Source organism: Neoarius graeffei, chromosome 3 (assembly GCF_027579695.1).
Source record: "Neoarius graeffei isolate fNeoGra1 chromosome 3, fNeoGra1.pri, whole genome shotgun sequence".
Classification (NCBI taxonomy): domain Eukaryota; kingdom Metazoa; phylum Chordata; class Actinopteri; order Siluriformes; family Ariidae; genus Neoarius; species Neoarius graeffei.
This window is the reverse complement of record NC_083571.1, coordinates 118,821,479-118,840,259: the sequence shown is the minus strand read 5'-3', so window position 1 is coordinate 118,840,259 and position 18,781 is coordinate 118,821,479. Positions and strand designations below refer to the sequence as shown.

The window sequence follows — 18,781 nt, the reverse complement described above, 5'->3', positions numbered from 1 at the left end:
CACTGCCTTCATGTCTCAACAGTGCGGATGTACTGAGATAAAAACTTTCACACTGTGATAACTACCTCGCTGTTTATTACATCATAATGACAGCACTGTAATTTAAATAAATGCAAACCACAATATAACAAAAAACATGAACACGAAATCTTCATGGTGCTTTTGTCTGGCAATAATTTATTTCAAAAAGGACACTGAGAAGACATTTCGGAATGGAATACTACACTGTCAGAGATAGGGGTACATCAGGAGCCCATTTCTGTACCCCAAGGTACAGTCTACACTAATGTACCCCCGAGGGCTCATTATTGGACCTCAAGGTAACCATGTGGACCTTTTTAGGGCCAAAAAGGTGCATATCTGTTCTTAATCAGTATATAAAGGCTACAAATAAATACTGTAGAGGGTCCTGCCCCAGTGACAAGCTGTTGAACCCCAAAAGGTACAATAATTGTGGCAATGATATTTAAAACTTTTCAATATAATGATTTTGTGTGATGTGTATCTCAGTTTATACCAGAACAAAGCTATGTGGCTACTTGGCGGCACGGTGGTGTAGTGGTTCACACTGTCGCCTCACGGCAAGAAGGTTCTGGGTTCGAGCCCAGTGGTTGGCGAGGGCCTTTCTGTGTGGAGTTTGCATGTTCTCCCCGTGTCTGTGTGGGTTTCCTCCAGGTGCTCCGGTTTCCCAAAAGACATGCGGTTAGGTTAACATGGACTGGCCTTGGGCTGAAGTGCCTTGAGCAAAGTACCAAACCCCCAGCTGCTCCCCGGGCGCTGTAGTGTAGCTGCCCACTGCTCTGGGTGTGTGGGCGTGTGTGGGTGGGTGTGTGTGTGTGTGGGTGGGTGTGTGTTGTGCTCATTGCTCACTTGTGCGTGTATTCACTGCTTCAGATGGGTTAAATGCAGAGGATGAATTTCACGGTGCTTGAGTGTACATGTGACAAATAAAGGCTTCTTGTTTGACTATAAATAGCCAAAAATATTGTATACATTTTAAAACTAACATTCAGGAAATAAATCTATGCAAAGGTGATCTAGGGCCTAGGTTTTCAAAGTGGGGGCCGCGGCCCCCTAGGGGGCCGCCAGGGAGCGCTAGGGGGGCCTCAGAAAGTTGGAGGGACGATAACAAAAAAATTGTGAAAAAATATATATATTTAAAAAATAATTATTATTAAATATATTGTAATTAGATTTTTAATCATTATTATAAAATATAATTATTAATAATAATACATCATATCGAAACGTTTGCCATGCTCATCTCTCCGATTGCCTGTGATGTTGCGGTTTGCGCCATTTATCAAGCTGCTTTGCTCCTCAAGCTAGCGTATTGCTAGCGCAAAATGGACAGGTTTTTGAAGAAGAGACCGAAGGAACAAACCAACAGCCCTGCTGTGGACGACACTGCTGCGAAAAAAACTAAGAAGTCTTGGCCAACTAAAATCCGAAAATATGAGGCAGCATACACTAAGTATAGCTTTACAGCCATACAGAAAAATGGCCATGATTGCCCGAAATGCGTCCTCTGTCTGGAGACCCTGTTAAACGAGTGCTTAAAACCTTTGAAACTTCAGCATCACTTGGTACAAAAACATCCAACAGATGCCGAAAAAACAGTAGATTTCTTCAGACGCAAAGAAGAGCATTTGGTCAGGCAATCTGCTGCATTCACCCAGCAAGCTACCGTACTGTCCCCGAGCGGCCCTGAAGGCATCATTTTTAGCCTCGTACCACATTGCTCGTGCTAAAAAACTCACTCAATTGGAGAAGATTTGATTTTACCAGCCACCAAAGACATTGTCCGAGAATTGCTTGGTGAGGATGCTGCCAAAAAAATGGATGCTGTCCCACTCTCTGATAACACCGTGAGCCGACGGATTGGTGACGTGGCTCAAGACGTATCTGCTCAGCTGCTGGAGCAGGTGAGAGCCAGCGAATACTTCACACTTCAGCTGGACGAGAGCACAGATTTATCCAATGAGGCCCAACTGCTTGTGTACATCAGATTTATTTCACAGGAAAGATTTGTGAGGAAATACTATTTTGTAAAGCATCTGAAAGAAGAACTACTGGGAAAGACATGTTTCAAGTTTTGGACGATTACATCGAGTCTAACGGATTGGACTGGGCCCGTTGTGTGGGGGTGTGTTCGGACGGAGCCGCGGCAATGACCGGGAAGATCAGTGGAGTGACCGCGCTCATTAAGCAGAAGGCCCCGCATGTAGTGGCCACACACTGCACGCTCCATCGCGAGGCACTGGTCGCAAAAAGGATGGATAACGAGTTGAATCAGGTACTACAGGAGGTTATACAAGTAGTGAATTTTATTAAAGCCCGTCCCATGAAACACAGACTGCTTTGTAATGAGATGGGCGCTCGTTTTGAGGGGCTGCTGCTTCACTCGAGCGTGCGCTGGCTGTCACGGGGCGCAGTTTTGAACCGTGTCTATGAGCTGCGAAGGGAGGCTGCAGAGTTCCTCTCATCTGAAAAGCATCAGCTGGCAGATCGGTTCACCGATGCAACCTGGATCCGCAAACTTGCAGACATGTCAGACATTTTCCAGCATCTAAACGTACTGAATCAAAGCATGCAAGGACGTGACACGTACCGTACATACTCCGGGTGCACGACAAAGTGCGTGCTTTTTCCAAAAAGACCATGCTGTGGTCAAACAAGCTCCAGGAGGGAGTTACAGAAATGTTCCCACTACTTCACCAGGAGCTGCTGTCATGTGATGATTTGGGCTCCGTCTCTCCATTGATCCAGTCCCACCTGGAGCACCTCCAAGGAGATTTCAAAGACTATTTCCCTGACCTCGAAAACACATTTAAACTGGGTTAGGAACCCCTTTGCCCCCGGGGTCGGTTCTAGTCTGGGCTTAAAGTCACAAGAGGAGCTGATTGAGATGACAAACTCAGGGGATTTAAAAATGGACTCTGAGGCTCTTCCCCTGTCTAACTACTGGCTACATGTAAGAAAGGACGATCCCAGCTTGGCTGACAGGGCACTGAAATGCCGTCTCCCTTTTGCAACAACCTACTTGTGTGAGTTTGGCTTTTCAACTTTAAAGGCACTCAAACCCAAACACAGAGCACGGCTACATGCGGACAGTGACATGCGTATGGCACTGACGGAGATTAAACCCAGGGTTGACAAACTATGTAGGAGCCACCAAGCCCATCCCTCCCACTAGTGTAAACCGTCTGTCACTCACTCACACACACACACACACGAGAGTGGTTTGATTTCTTTTGTGCTGTTCTTATCAACAGTTTGTTGAAAAGTTTATTGTTCAGTGCGAAAATATTTGTGTTGAAAACATGTTAGTTAATAATATTCTTATGCTAAACAAATGTAACAATTATTGACTATTGAATAAAAGTAAGAGAAAACATTCTAAAAGTTGATGTTTCTTTACATATTTTGTAGCACTGTCTGTGGGTTTGCAAAGGAGGTCCCCGGCCAGAAGCTAATGCTGTTTGGGGGGCCTTGGCATGGAAAAGTTTGGGAACCCCTGATCTCCGGAATGTGCTTTATTGGAGTCCTGAGCTACAAATGATTGCATCATTGTTTACGTCGTGGCTAATAAATATTCATGGCTGTGTGCATTATTGTGTTGGGGATGCCTCTAACATACAGCGAAATGTAATCAATGCGATCAAAAATCTAAAACATTGTTTTAAATGTAAACATTATACATCCTCATACTGCGCAAATGTAGCATGAGAACATAAGTTGGACTACACACTCACTGGCCACTTTAATAGGAACTTGTTTTTGATTCTAAGATGGATGCTGAGATGCTTTTCTGCTCCCCACGGTTGTAAAGAGTGATGATATGAGTTACTATATCCTTCCTGTCCATTTCCCTCTGACCCTCTCTTATCAACAAGGCGTTTGTTTCCACCCACAGAACTGTCGCTCACTCACTCAGTGTTTTTTGTTTTCTGCACCATTCTGTGTAAACTCTAGAGACTGTTGTGTGTGAAAACCCCAGGAGATCAGCAGCTTCTGAAATACTCAAACCAGTCCATCTGGATCAAACCAGCACCCATACCACAGTGAGAGAAAGTCACACTGTGAGATCGCAGTGTTTCCCGTTCTGATGTTTGAACATTGTGAACATTAACTGAAGCTCTTGATTTGTGTCTGTGGGATTTGATGCGTCGTGCTGCTGTCGAGGGATCGGCTGATTACAGAACTGCAGGGAACAGCAGGTATGTGGGGGTTCCTAATAAAGTGTCCAGTGAGTGTATAGCATAGTTTCGTTAAGAGCAAGAAAATTATGATATGTTCATATGATAATGAGAACACTCCATGAAATATTCTGATATTAGAAAAGGCAGAAGCTTATCTGCATCTGGGTGAAAACAGAAATACTGAATATATTATTTGCAGAGCCCTGTGATGACCTGGCGACTTGTCCAGGGTGAACCCCGCCTTTCGCCCGTAGTCAGCTGGGATAGGCTCCAGCTCGCCTGCGACCCTGTAGAACAGGATAAAGCGGCTACAGATAATGAGATGAGATGAGATTATTTGCAGACGATTTGATTCCCAGTTTCCTCCTCACTAGCAGCTTTATATTTATCCTAATGGTAAATAGTTTGCTAGTGTTTCATTAAATTTGGTGACATAATAAACTAGAAGGGCACTCAGTAGAGTGGATACCTCCGCCAAGCCACATATTATCAACATCCAAATCAAGTCACTTGAACCGAGGATAATACTAAAGCTGTACACCAAATTTCATCCAAATCTGTTCACTACTTTCCGAGTTACGTTGGAAACAAGCAAAACAAAATAAAATCCGGGATCCATATACATATCCAGATTTGTGTCAAAATCTAATAAATTGTTCCTTGGCCCGTGGCTCAACTTTCCTCCAAAGTTCATCCAAATCTGTTCACTACTTTTTGAGTTACACTGGGAACAAACAAAGAAACAAATGGAGGCGAAAACAACCTCTTCCAACAAAGCTGACAGAGGTCGTTAGTTGCCCTAGCTACTATTGGCTAAGTGTTAGCCTCAGGGCCGTCGACAGGGGGGGACAACCGGGTATTTTGTCCTGGGCCCAGGCATGAGGGGGGGCCCAGAACTGGTCCCTCATGAAGATGCCATTAATCATTCTGTTTCATTTCAAAATGTGTTGATTTGGGGGAGAAAAATGTGCTATATTTGCATTCAATGAATGATTTCTGGTTCTTTTGCCTTTATTGTCTTCGAAAATAGATTCAAGAACCCACGTACCACCCCTAATGCAGAAATGGTTTGGTCTTTGATTAAGGCGCCAAATAACACGGCACTATAGAGATCTTGCAGTCACGTGACCGGAAAGTACACAACCGCCATCTTGTCGGTCAAAAACACCGCTGAATACTGCTGCACTCGTGTACAGAATGGATCAATTTCAACCGACGGACTACACGGCTCATTTTTCTAATGAACAGATAACTAGATACATGTCTAAAATAAACCATCTACAGATTTGTGACCCTTATGGTTTTCCAGACGGAGTTTTCACGACCGGATTTTGAACTGCCAGCGGAATACCCAGACGTGTATAATTACCTCATTAACTTTCCCTCGCTGTTCAGTGGTGAAGCACTGCGTGCTTATAAACCTCTGCACAGTTATCTTTACAGAAATTCAGGATTTGTCAGCGACTCAGATGTGGCATCTTGTAAACAAAATAATCCTCACTGGATGGGTAAGTCACTTAAGTATTGAGTATAGCACTGACCAGCCGATTATAGAATAGAATAAGGTAATTCCAAATCGTCCGTGTTGTTTACATGGATCTGGCGTTGGAGAGGTAGAGGCTTGGCAGTGGAGATTTGAGTGGCTGTTTGTATGTGTATATGTATGTGGCAATCATATCCAAATGTTTTAGGCACGCTTGCTGAGCTGAGCTGAGCTGGACTCCGGTTAGCTGAAAGCCCGTGGAACGCTGCCTCTTGTTAATTAAACCTTATTTTGTTGGAAATCATCCCGTGTAGATACGACGGCATGTGAAATTGCCAGCTAGATAGAGTTTAATGTAACGAATGGGCTATAAATGGGGTGTTTTGAGGTTAGTCTGTTGCAAAACATTAAACTTTCGCTTAGACTGGATATTCTTCAAACAATTCCCTTGCTCAAGTGAAAAATGATAGGCCTGTATGAAAAGCGCAATTAATGAAAGTAGCCTAATAAGCCCTAAATTAATAAAACAACCTCTGTTTTATTGTTGTTGCTGACACGTTAAGATTTTGAAATCTTCTCGGTCCAGTTCTATATCCAGGGAACGTTGTAATCCTTTTGGTTTATCCGTAATAAACGTGTCAGCCCCCAGGTCAGATAGGCTAATGTTACGTGGTTGGGAGGGTGTCAAATTTTTTTGTAACATTCTAAATCGAGTACGGAAAGGACGTTTATGAATAACAAGACAAAAAATACACTGAAAAACTCACTGTACACATCACTAGTGGTGATGCTTCTATGTTCAGATTTTGGGAAAGCCATAACTCCGTTCTCATTGAGGCCCAGTTCCATCCCGTAAACAATCATTTTGGTTTATCAACTACCTGCGCTCAAACATGTCACAGGAGAGGCTCAATGGGCTGGCTATGCTCTCTATAGAGCGCGAACTTGCAAAGAAGCTGGACTTCAATGACCTTATTGACGACTTTGCCACAGCAAAAGTCCGGCGCATTGCATTTCGCACCTGAATAGTTGCAGACTAAGGGAATGTTCAAACTGTAAATATGTTGAAATGTTGAAATAAAATGGTTGACTGTTATAATGGGCTTGGAATACCTGTTATTTAAGGGTTGGAGTGAATGGAGACTGTGAAAAGAGGGGTTGGGTGTGGGTGGTTGCTGTGTGGCGATGTGCGTGCACGCGTGTGTGTGTGTGTGTGTGGGGGGGGGGGGGGGGGGCACTCAGATTATTTGGGGGGGGGGGCCCACTCAGATTATTTTGTCCCGGGCCCAGCCAAAGCTGTCAACGGCCCTGGTTAGCCTAATACTTATTAGCCTAGCTAAGTACCGGGGGGGAGGGATGGATGGATGCCAAGCTGAGAAATGGTTAAATTTGTTAGCTAAATTGACTATCAAATATCTCCATATCAGTAGTTTTTTTTAACTTGGGAGATAATATTAGCAAAGCTAACTACAGTACTCTCCTGGGAAAATGAACACAGTGCTGCAGTTGTTTTTCTAAAATTGTATTTTGTGACAATTTTTTACCCCCTATCGGATACATACAGGTTTTTTGTTTGTTTGTTTTTAAGCGTCATGTTGTATTCTGGTTGCGTTTATTTTCTAAGACTGGGGTGTTTTCTAACAGTGTGTGATGTAATGTTTTATCTTCCATAATCACGTCAGGATTTACTTCTACATTAACTGCCATTTACTACATCGCTCTGGACTCTTACAGTAATGCTTTTATGGCTGAGGACTACAGTTGTCTTGCTAACTTTAGGACTGCAGTTGTCATGAACAGTTTTGCACTCAAGTTTCCATCAGTGAAGAGTTTATAACATCAACGAAACTGACTTCATGTTAAAACTGTTAATGTTATAGTCAGGCTGTCTGTTGTTGCCCAGATGAGGATGGGTTCCCTTTTGAGTCTGGTTCCTCTCGAGGTTTCTTCCTCATGTCGTCTGAGGGAGTTTTTCCTTGCCACCGTCGCCACAGGCTTCATCATTGGGGATAGATTAGGGATAAAATTAGCTCATGTTTTAAGTCTTTAAATTTCTGTAAAGCTGCTTTGCGACAATGTTTATTGTTAAAAGTGCAATAAAAATAAGCTTGATTTGACTTGACTACAGGATAAAAGTTCCTTTAAAAAGTAACAGTTCACACTTGGGCATGACAAAGTTATACAGAAGAAAGGTTTTATTAGATACGTGAATATTAAAAATATACAAAACAACGATTGCTGCCAGTCCAGTGGCAACCCAGACTAACAAAGATTTTCAGGATCACGTCATTAATGTTACATGCTGTAAAAATATGGCTGCTCACATGTCATCTCTCTCCAGCATGTCACATCGGCTTGACATACGAAAATATAGGATTCTCCCAAACCTTCTCATTTTCCCCAGTTAATTATCCAAGGCATATTTTATACATCTGTTCTCCTGTGATCCCATCTGAAGTTTGCTTTATTGGCAATGGCTCCCATTTCAATCGTAATGTCAGGAAATATGTAACAACAGCATGAAAAGTGAACCAGCTGCATAGAAAGACAGAAAAACAGCCAGAGCGATCTTGTTTTTGTTTGGAAAACACTTGTGCATGTCCTTCACAATTCCCACAGTTCAGAGCATTCCGAGACCTGCTGACGAAATCCCTCTATTGCAATAAAAAGGCAATCAGATGGCTTTAAGATTAAAATAGGCTTAAAATATTAGAACAGTCAAAGAAAAAAAAAAAAACCCTGACAATTTCCTCCATGGTTTGGATTTGATGTTTGCTTCTTTAGGACCGTGCTAGAAAAAAAAAAGGAAAAAAAGTAGAATTGTACAAACCACCTGACTAAATCCTCAACTCACCTCGATTCGTGCTGAGACGTTCCATTTGCAACAGATTTGATTATGTGGATTCTGACACTGTATGACTTTGTTATCTATAAAAATGAATAAAAGGATGTCGCAGAGCTGCAATCAGGAGCCAAATTTCTTTCTCGTCCGAAGCAATTTTTATGGTGTCACTCCAAATAAACACCGGGAGGAGGTTTGGCTCAGACTGAAGGTAGAATTGAATGTTGCAAGTAAAATCAGATGAGAATATACAGTAGTTCTGATTTACTTGGTGCAGTTATTTTTTGTTTCAGGGAAAGAAAAACAATTATTCTGATGGTTTGTAGTCAATTTAATGTAAGAATTCTATCACTGAGCCAAACTGTGTGTTTTAAGGCAAATACCAAACCTGTGCTAGCTGACTGACTACATTTGGGGTAGAAGTGTGCACATTTTACTTTATTTCTTTATTTTATGGCCAAAACGCTATAACACATCAGGTTATTCCTCGTGATTAACATTTACTTGCGTGGCAAAACTCCAAACACCAGTGTTGGCTAAAAGTAATAAAAATTGGTCAAGAAACCGGAAACCTTTTTTATGAACATAATGTTTTGTATATTAAATAATAAATTGCTTGAGGTCTTCCACAAAAAAAAAAAAAGTCATCTGATACCAGAAAGCAGTCCAGAAAAATAAAAGTTCACATTCTATAAACATGAATAATGTACCAGTGTTAAGCTGCTTGTATTTGCATACTGGATCCTGATTGGCTCTTACATGTTATGATGCAAGAACACTCCTTTCACATTTTCAGTACTTGTAAAGTTGAAGGTTTTTATTAATTCTGCAGGTTTACGTTAAAGTCAGCTTAGGGTGACTTTAAATTGCCAATGTGGACAGAGCGCCATCAGTGCCACAGTTTTCCTTCTGATTTCAGGAACCAGGAAAGTTGAATGCAGACGTTGGGAAAGTCTCGCTTAACCGCCATTCACAGGCTCGAGTTCGAAACAAAGAAAGAAAAGCTGAAATTGTCCAAACACAGCTTACCAGGAGAGCCGGTGTGTCTTTCTGTCATAGATAACTTTTTTTGAAATTCAAACATGTAAATTTCTAATTCTGGAGTGAAATAAAATTCAAATAAAAAAAATCACCAACATTTGAGAGTATCTCAGTTTATAGCGAGGCCGACGTGAGGAACAGTGTCAGGCAAAAGGTTCAGTCTGTGAGAGTTAGCAACATTTTAGAAATTACATAATGAAAATAAAATAAGGACGAAAGCCTTAAAAACAACTAATAAAAAATAGCCACAAACCTTTATTCCCCCAGAAGTTCTCAGTATTTACGACTTTTCAGTTCACAAACCATTTGATATCATTTCAAACCGATAGTGTTTAAAGTGGCCGGTTCTCAGGCTTATCGTCTTCATTTGTTTATTCCTTCATCGCGTCCGTTTGTGAAATGCCAGCCACAGACTGAGATTTTCAAACTTGCTCTTGACACACAGTGTTATTCCAGGAAACATCAGCGAACATAACAAGCCACAAAAATGTTCACATTTGTATTAATAAGAAACACTGAATCCATGGATTTCAGTTTAAAGACTTAAGCTGGAAATAGAGATTCTCATGAAGTCATATCTTTCGCTCCATCTCAGACACGTCATAGATCTCTGGAAGTTTCCATAAACGAGGGTCGATATTTGCAGTGCCTTCATTATTCATATTCTCTTCAGTCCAACTGCATAAACAAGCTTTGTGTTCCAGCTGAGAATCACTTCATCTGCAAAAAAAAAAGACCTAAATATTGTGGTGTTAAATGCTCCGAACTGTGTGATTCAATGACAGTATTTAAAAAAAAATTATATATATATATATATATCTTCGGAGGGTGCAGACTTCCCACGTCTACCAGTTGTGTTTTCATTCCCACCCCATGTTCATTGTGCCTGAGGTGGGTGGAATGGCAGGGCAACTGGCTGTTACAGTTCAATCCAAACGCTAGATTGGTGAAAAGGCAGTGAGCGAAAAGACAGAGCGGGTCTCTGGGATGTTATGGAAAGAAACACCCTGAATGCGTGTGCCGTGTCCTTGTGCGCAGATCCAGAGTGACTCTTCACAGATGCTACGTTCCTAATCACTGCCTGTCCACACTGTTTCATCAGGCAGATCATTTACACTCCTTCGATTTCGTCCTGCCAGTCTCGACACTGAGTGAGCAGATCGCCAAGAGAAAAGGTCTTAAAGATCCCCTCTGACGTTCAGAAGCAGGTGTACTAAGTCGTCCTGGCCTCTAGGGGTCCTCCTCCATGTCCTCCAAGTTGGGAGCCATGATGAAGTGCTTGGGATAGGGAAGGTTTCTTTCGTCAGCATATTCCTCCCAGCGTGCGTCGTCGCTCTCGTGAGTGATGTAGCGCTCGCCTCGCCGCGTCTCAAACTCCCGCAGATCCAACCACGTCTGATAGTCCTGTCAGGACAGCAGCAAACACAGACGTTTCAGGCTGAAGAAATGTTTCAGTGAGTTACTAATATATAACAGTATCTTACTGTCCTGAACCACAAGTCTGTGTGACATTACTGAAGACCCGGAGGAGGCAGAAATAAAAAAAAAAAAAAATTCAGGCAAAGGGAAAATTTCACTGTTCAGTAGATTTTTGTTCAAAACATCTGAAATCACTAAAAAAAAATGTTTCAGCCTTCCTTTGTCACAGAGGTACAAAGAAATATAAGTGTCTCAGCCTGGGAAAACCTTTTACATGGTGAAATTTGGAAATTTTCTACTATATTCAGTACCAGTCAAAAGTTTGTACACCCTTACTCATTCATACGTGTTTCTGTATTTTCTACACTGTAGAACAAAACTGAAGACGTCAAAACTATGAAATAACATCTGGAACATATATGGAATTATGGGGTAAACAAAAACAAATGTTAAAAACCAAGAACAAAACATGTTTGATATTTTAGATTCTTCAGCGTATCCAGTGTTTCCCATGATGGTGTTTTGTACACGATTGTCATTCTCTTAAGCAGCTTCATGAGGGAGTCACCTGGAATACTTTACAATTAACAGCTGTGTCTCGTCAGAAGGTCGTTAGTGGACGAGTTTCTTACCTTAATGCGTTTGAGATAAAAAGTAAACAGTAAATAATAAAAATACAGTAAATAACTATTACACACCACAACTGTAGTAATCCATATTATGTCAAGAACCGAACAACTGGGTAAAGAGAGACGACATCCATCATTAGTTTAAGACATGAAGTGACTTAATTCATAAAAATAAAGAAAAAAACATTTAATTAGAAGGTGTCCAAACTTTTGACTGGTACTGTATTTAAATATATACTTCTGAAAATTACAGACTTCCCTGAAATCACACTTTAGTAGCAAAGGTTTAAACATCTTCCAGCAAGCTATGGTGTTTATTAAACCACCTCCATCATCGGGGCCGGATTAACATGGCCAGGGGCCCCTAGGCTACAAGTTGCTGTAGGGCCCCCCCCCCGGCCACCACCATCTTATCCCATCTACCTGTAAAGAACTGTCTATTTTCTACATTTTAAAGGTTTTTTTTGTTTTTTTTTCATTATTTAACTTATTAAACATTATATAATTATATTATATAATTATATATATATAAATATTATATAAACATTATTAAACACTAGTGTCATGATGACTTGCACTTGCCAGTTGGGTTTCATTAGGTTTAAAAAACCCTGTTAGTTTTGGTTTATTGCTCAATAGAGCTTTGTCACGTTGGGCTTTTTGCCGTTGCGCCTTGCGCTTTTGAGCACCGCGCTCGTATTTTCTGTCACACATGTTCACTGTTCAACTGTGGAGTAACGTTATGCGTGATGTCTAACGTTTATATATGGAAGGCGGATTTGCCTCACCCAATCAGCGTCCATTTATTTAAATATTCATTTTGAGCCAATGAATATGAAGGGTTTTTTTTCTTTTGACCAATTGGGGGCCCCCCTGCAAGGCGGGGGGCGTGGGGGCCCCTAGGCTGAAGCCATATGAAGCCCGTGCAGTGATCTGGGCGTGTCCATCATATATACAAGATGATTTTTGCAAGCAGATAACCGAGGCAAGGTTAAAATTTTAATTTCCCTGAGGGAACCCTCCCAAAGGGATCAGTAAAGTTCTATATAATCTAATCTAAAAAGAGAAATAAATGTATGGGTAATTAATGTAGAGATGTCAAAGTATGTTATAGACTGAAAAACCCATTTTTGGCTCAAACGTGACTGTTCATCTTTTTTAAAAATTCAGCTGCAGTGACGTCTGATGGGTTTTCTGAGACCACCACATATAATTAACAGTTATTCCACGAAATCGAGTCGCACATGAGCTGATGGGCGACGAGGCGCGTAGCACTGAGTCGGCTGTAATCCCTGTACGACAAGATTGAGTGGAATAACTGTTTTATTCTCTCCACATTCACTGGATTTTGAGAAACAGAGCATTTTTATTTTTTGCAAATTCAATAAATAAAAATTTTATACAAAATGTCCGACAAAATCATTTCCACTTAGAATGTAAACAAACCAGTGAAATGACCGGAGCAACTTGTGAAAAATGCGATAATAATAATTCTTGAAAAATAAAAAGATACGTTCTGACCATCAAATACTTTTATTCCATATTTTGTTGCTTTTTTTTTGTATTTTTTTGGGTCTTCTTCAGGGTTTTTGGAGGTTGGCAAACCAACTTAAAGGTGCATTACCGCCACCCACTGGGCTGGAGTGTGGAGCAGGAGAAAATGGGTGGGGGGGGCACTATATTCTTTTAGCTACCGGTATTTCTGTTTCTTTTAAATACCTGATAACATTTTTGGGGGGTTTTGTTTTCAAGTAGAGTTTTTATTTCGTCCTCGGTTGGTTCAGCAACACGCTCCGCCATTTTGTTTTTCTCTACTCACGGTATATGAGCTGATATCCTAGTAGTAGAGTAGTCAATCAGAGCGCGCGATTGCTCATATCCAGTGAATGTGGAGAGAATAATAAGATATGTCTGTGTAGGTACTCCATACCTGAAGCCAGGGGTGGCTGAGAGACTTGTCGACACTGAAGCGTTTCCTCATCTTCACTTGAAGCAGGTTGTTGATTAAGTCAATCGCTGGTGGAAGAAAAACAACCCAGAAGGACTCTTTAGACGTCCAGTCTGTAATACCGCTGGGCTTTGGTACATATTTAGGTTTAACAATGCTGGATCGTATATTACACATCCCATAAAAATACTTCTAACTATAGATCATAGCACTTGATTACACTTAAGTACACTTCTGGCATGCAAGAAAAGCTTTCCTCCTCCACCTTAGCCAAAATGATAGATCCACCCTTTCTCTCTGTCGCTGTCTCTCCAGCCTCCTACCTTCTCCAGAGATTTCCTTCCAGGGGTTGGGCGGGTACATGAAGGCAGCGTTCTGGATCTGGTCATTAATGTCCTCGTCCTCGTTAAAGGGGAAGGTTCCACTCAGACTCACATAGACGATGACGCCAACTGACCACATGTCCAGAGAGCGGTTGTAGCCTTTACTACGCAGCACCTCAGGAGCCAGGTATGCCGGTGTGCCCACTACCGAGCGCCTAAACGACTTCTCTCCGATGATGCGGGCGAAGCCGAAGTCACACAACTTCACCTGCGGTTAGTGTAAAGGCAGCGTGAGGTGTGAATTTTAAGGACACGGTTCGTGTTATTGTGCTAAATGTGATTTTAAAACCCCGTGCTCACCTGTGGAAAAGGTTCTGCTGATGCCAGAAGCACATTCTCAGGCTTCAAATCACAATGTACAATGTTCTTAAAATGGAGGTGTCTCAGAGCCACCAAAATCTGATGGAAATCAACAGATACATGGTGGGATTAGTATGAGCTTTGTCTTGAGTCAGTGTTTATGGGCTATTTTTTTGTAATCTAGCCTAACGTGTAGAATATCAAACTGCTTTTAAAGCGTCTTGCTAAAGTTCCTCAGCATGATCTTCAGCTTGTCTTTTGGGCAGAAGGATCCTTCCTCACCTGAGTCACTAGGAATTTAGTGAGCCGCTCTGGAAGGCGACTCTTTTCACTGGATAAGATCATCTCCAGCATGTCTCCATGGAGCTTCTCCATGACAACAAACACCCGCTCAGGAGTCTCAAACATGCACTCAAGGTTTACAATGCCTGGGTGGTGCAGATTCTGAAGGACAGACAGAGAGAGAGAGAGAGAGAGAGAGAGAGATAGAGATAAAGAGTGTCAGTGTTGGCAGAGAGCTATTTTTAAAATGTTAAGAATTTAAATGTTAAGGTATCACAAAGGCGGCAACAACAACACTGCAATAACGAATGGACATACGTGTAAATCCAACACTCCACAATCAAAAACATTTGTTTTAGATCCAAAATGTGTGTTTTACCTGTAAAATGGCAACTTCATTCCGCAGCTGGCTTTCCTGCTTGGTGGGGAAACGCATCTTGTCTATGACCTTAATGGCGACGTCTCGCTTGGTTTTTCTGTGCTTGCCTTTAAATGAGAAACAACATAAAATGGGGTTGACTGACATTAACAAAGTGCATTTCAAACAAAACAGTCTGGTGGTGAAGTCTGTGTGTCTCCATCAGCGTTCTATATTGTTTGTGAGTGAATGCACTCATTAGGAGAAAACACAAAAGAGTTCCACTAATAAAAGTTTATTTGTATGGCACGGACAAAAAAGCAAGCCCTTCTTGCCTCTCTAAAAACATCGTCTTATTTTATTATTCACTTTGTTGTACTGTCTCCTTATATCTCGTCCTGTGCAAAAGTCTTTGGCAGATGCAAAGAAATGCTGTAAAGATGCCTTCAAAAATAATGACTTGAAACATTTCTACGTAAAAGGTAAACACTGTAAAGAGCCGTAAACAATAGTAAACTAAATGAGGTTTTACTGAGCACCTCGGAGAATCTGCCACAGCTCCTCTGCAGACTGGCACTTGCTTCTGTTTTTCTGTACAAATCCCAGTAGCCTTGTGTTATTTCATCTCAAAACTAATGTCTGTTATGTAAAAATCACTGCAAAAAAATGTAAACTGAATTTGAGAAGAAAATTACTTAATACTAGTGATTATCTTGCTGCATGGACAGATAATTTTACTTGAGAAGACATCTTGGAATAAATTGGTTACAATTTCATCTCATTATCTGTAGCCGCTTTATCCTGTTCTACAGGGTCGCAGGCGAGCTGGATCCTATCCCAGCTGACTACGGGCGAAAGGCGGGGTTCACCCTGGACAAGTCGCCAGGTCATCACAGGGCTGACACATAGACACAGACAACCATTCACACTCACATTCACACCTACGCTCAATTTAGAGTCACCAGTTAACCTAACCTGCATGTCTTTGGACTGTGGGGGAAACCGGAGCACCCGGAGGAAACCCACGCGGACACGGGGAGAACATGCAAACTCCACACAGAAAGGCCCTCGCCGGCCACGGGGCTCGAACCCGGACCTTCTTGCTGTGAGGCGACAGCGCTAACCACTACACCACCGTGCCGCCCGGTTTCAAGCACACTCTCACATTTAACTACCTGAAAGCCAATTTGTAATTTTAAATTTAAATGTGCAACTTTTCTCTATAATGATTTATGAGGATGTGATGGGGCTTTGGGGGCGTGTCTATAAAATGACTGATAAGATGTCAATCCAAATAAAAACAAACATTCTGGCCTGGAAAGCAAGTTTCCAAAGGTTTTTTTCCCCTCTGGCAACGTAACGCACTGTTCTGATACAATGGCTTAAACTATTCTTTTTTTTAAATAATAATAATTTCTACATAAATTTTCCACAATATTTATACTAGTAAAAAAAAGAAAAAATATTGACTATTGTACCTTTAAATACATAACGTATATAAATTCTATGCTCCTATATCCTTATATACTCTGCATGCATACTTTCACTTCTACTCCATATACTTTTGTCTATATATTTTCTATAACCCCATAAATACATACAATTTTTATACTTTTGTATATTATATACACTCGATACTCCTGTATACTTTTGATATAATTACACCGTTTTCTATATTTATATGGAAATGCTATATATTCCTCACATATATCATTTTATATTTGTACATACTCTATATCCTTTTTTAAATATATACAGTCATAACTTTCCATCTACATACGCTGCATGCCGCTACACACTCAACTTCTGCTACTACAGAGTCATGCTGTATAGTTTGATCTTGATGCTGAGCGTGCTGTACCGTGTTGTTATCTACACTCAGCGGCCACTTTAATAGGAACGTGTTGTTGGTTCTCAGATCCCTGTTCTTGGCTGCAGGAGTGGAACCCAATGTGTTCTTCTGTTCTGCTGTTGCATGTTGAGATGCTTTTCTGCTCACCACAGTTGTAAAGAGTGATTATATGAGTTACTATATCCTTCCTGTCCATTTCCCTCTGACCCTCTCTTATCAACAAGGCGTTTGTTTCCACCCACAGAACTGTCGCTCACTCACTCAGTGTTTTTTGTTTTCTGCACCATTCTGTGTAAACTCTAGAGACTGTTGTGTGTGAAAACCCCAGGAGATCAGCAGCTTCTGAAATACTCAAACCAGTCCATCTGGATCAAACCAGCACCCATACCACAGTGAGAGAAAGAAAGTCACACCTCACTGTGAGATCACAGTGTTTCCCGTTCTGAACATTAACCGAAGCTCTTGATTTGTATCTGTGGGATTTGACGCATCGAGGGATCGGCTGATTAGAGAACAGCAGGTGAATGTATGGGTGTTCCTAATAAAGTGTCTGGTGAGTGTATACTGGCCTGTCTTGTATTATCTTATATTCAGCAGTGTGATCCTAAAGGCTCCATATTACGCCCCACTGTGTTCATATAGTGTCAATAATATAGCTAGGATCCCCAAAACAATCCACTTACCTCCATACACAATCCCGAACTGTCCTGATCCCAGGACCTCGTCGGCGAAGATCTGGTAGACCGAGCTGATATCCTTAAAAAGAGACAGCACTGTCAGTAACACTGCACGTTACAGCTTTAAATAAAACAATGTCCTGTAAACACTGAAATAACTGAAGCCTGATGTTATAATTGAAGCATTAGCTGTGTTTAACGTCGCTGCTTCGGTGAAATAAACCCATAAACTAAACACACTGCAAGACAAAGTTTTGTAAAGTGATGATTCTTGCACTATGACTGACTTTTTTTACACTCTTGCTAGTTGGACGAGAAGGTAAAGGGCTGTGATGGCTCGGGAACATGGCAGTGCCTCATTAAGTTGCTCTTGGCACAGAAATGCCTCTCGGGAAGTTTGCCATAATTTCAGGCCGGCCTTAAGCAACATAAAGTTTAACCCTTACGATTACAGGAGCTTTATCTTAATAGTACACACTCACCACATTTTCTGTAATCTGTGAATTGGATACTGAGATGCTGATGGACAGCTCTTCTGGAAAACAAACAAACAAAAATGAGTGTTAAAAATGAAATTTACATGGTATCTGCAGATATCAGAAAGAAGTCTTGTATGTGAATGCAAAAACAAGCTTGTCTTCTATTTTCTGTTATTTGTAGCTGCAATTATATATAGATTTTGACTCCATCACCATGCACATGGAATACATCATGTTTTCCTTCATGCACCATTCAACCTCCACTATCACTGAGTGAAAACGCTGAACCCGTTTCATCCAGAAATATTCCACAATAAGCAAAATATGGATCATCATTGACTTTTTATTCATTAACAAGACGATGTATAGTTAAGCATGGTTTCTCTCTCACACACACACACACACACACACACACACACACACACACGCAGCTCTGCAGCAGTTTGACTCCACTGAAGCTCGTGTGCACAGCCGCACGCCTCTCTGACCTTTACAGAGCATGGCTGTGTTTAATTTTGTGTTTTAACACAAGTACAGAGCCACAAGGCCTGGCAGCTAAACCAGGCGTATTTGCTGAAGCAGAACACCATATCAAGCCTTTATCCAATTTTAAACACACACTATCACATAGAAGTCATGGGCAATAATTAAGTTTGGCTGGTAAGATCTCCAAACACAGATTAAAAAAAAAAAGCACCACTGGTCTCAGTCACGAGATGTCAATCTGCTCCCAGGTTCAGTTTGATGACCGAGCAAACATACACAACGCTACAACACATGAGGATGGAGAGGTTAATCTGTACACAAAGCAACCCATCAACCCTTAGGCTGCATGTTCAAGTTCCAGAGGTGCCATATTAGCGGTGCACCAAGTGGCACTGTGCGT

At 41.3% G+C, this 18,781-nt stretch overlaps 1 protein-coding gene across 1 annotated transcript in view; it reads right to left on the bottom strand.

Annotated features, from left to right (window-relative positions):
• Positions 1-7,862: 7,862 nt before the first annotated feature.
• Positions 7,863-18,781, bottom strand: part of LOC132883895 (serine/threonine-protein kinase D3-like) — a 105,092-nt gene continuing 94,173 nt past the window's right edge. Inside the window, exons 12-19 of the mRNA XM_060918002.1 lie at positions 17,899-17,951; positions 17,423-17,495; positions 14,909-15,015; positions 14,530-14,691; positions 14,248-14,346; positions 13,888-14,155; positions 13,547-13,632; positions 7,863-10,972 (exon numbers count right to left, since the gene is read on the bottom strand). Of these exons, the coding sequence (XP_060773985.1) occupies positions 10,799-10,972; positions 13,547-13,632; positions 13,888-14,155; positions 14,248-14,346; positions 14,530-14,691; positions 14,909-15,015; positions 17,423-17,495; positions 17,899-17,951 (1,022 nt within the window). The 3' untranslated portion in view covers positions 7,863-10,798. The remainder of the gene's footprint in view (positions 10,973-13,546; positions 13,633-13,887; positions 14,156-14,247; positions 14,347-14,529; positions 14,692-14,908; positions 15,016-17,422; positions 17,496-17,898; positions 17,952-18,781) is intronic.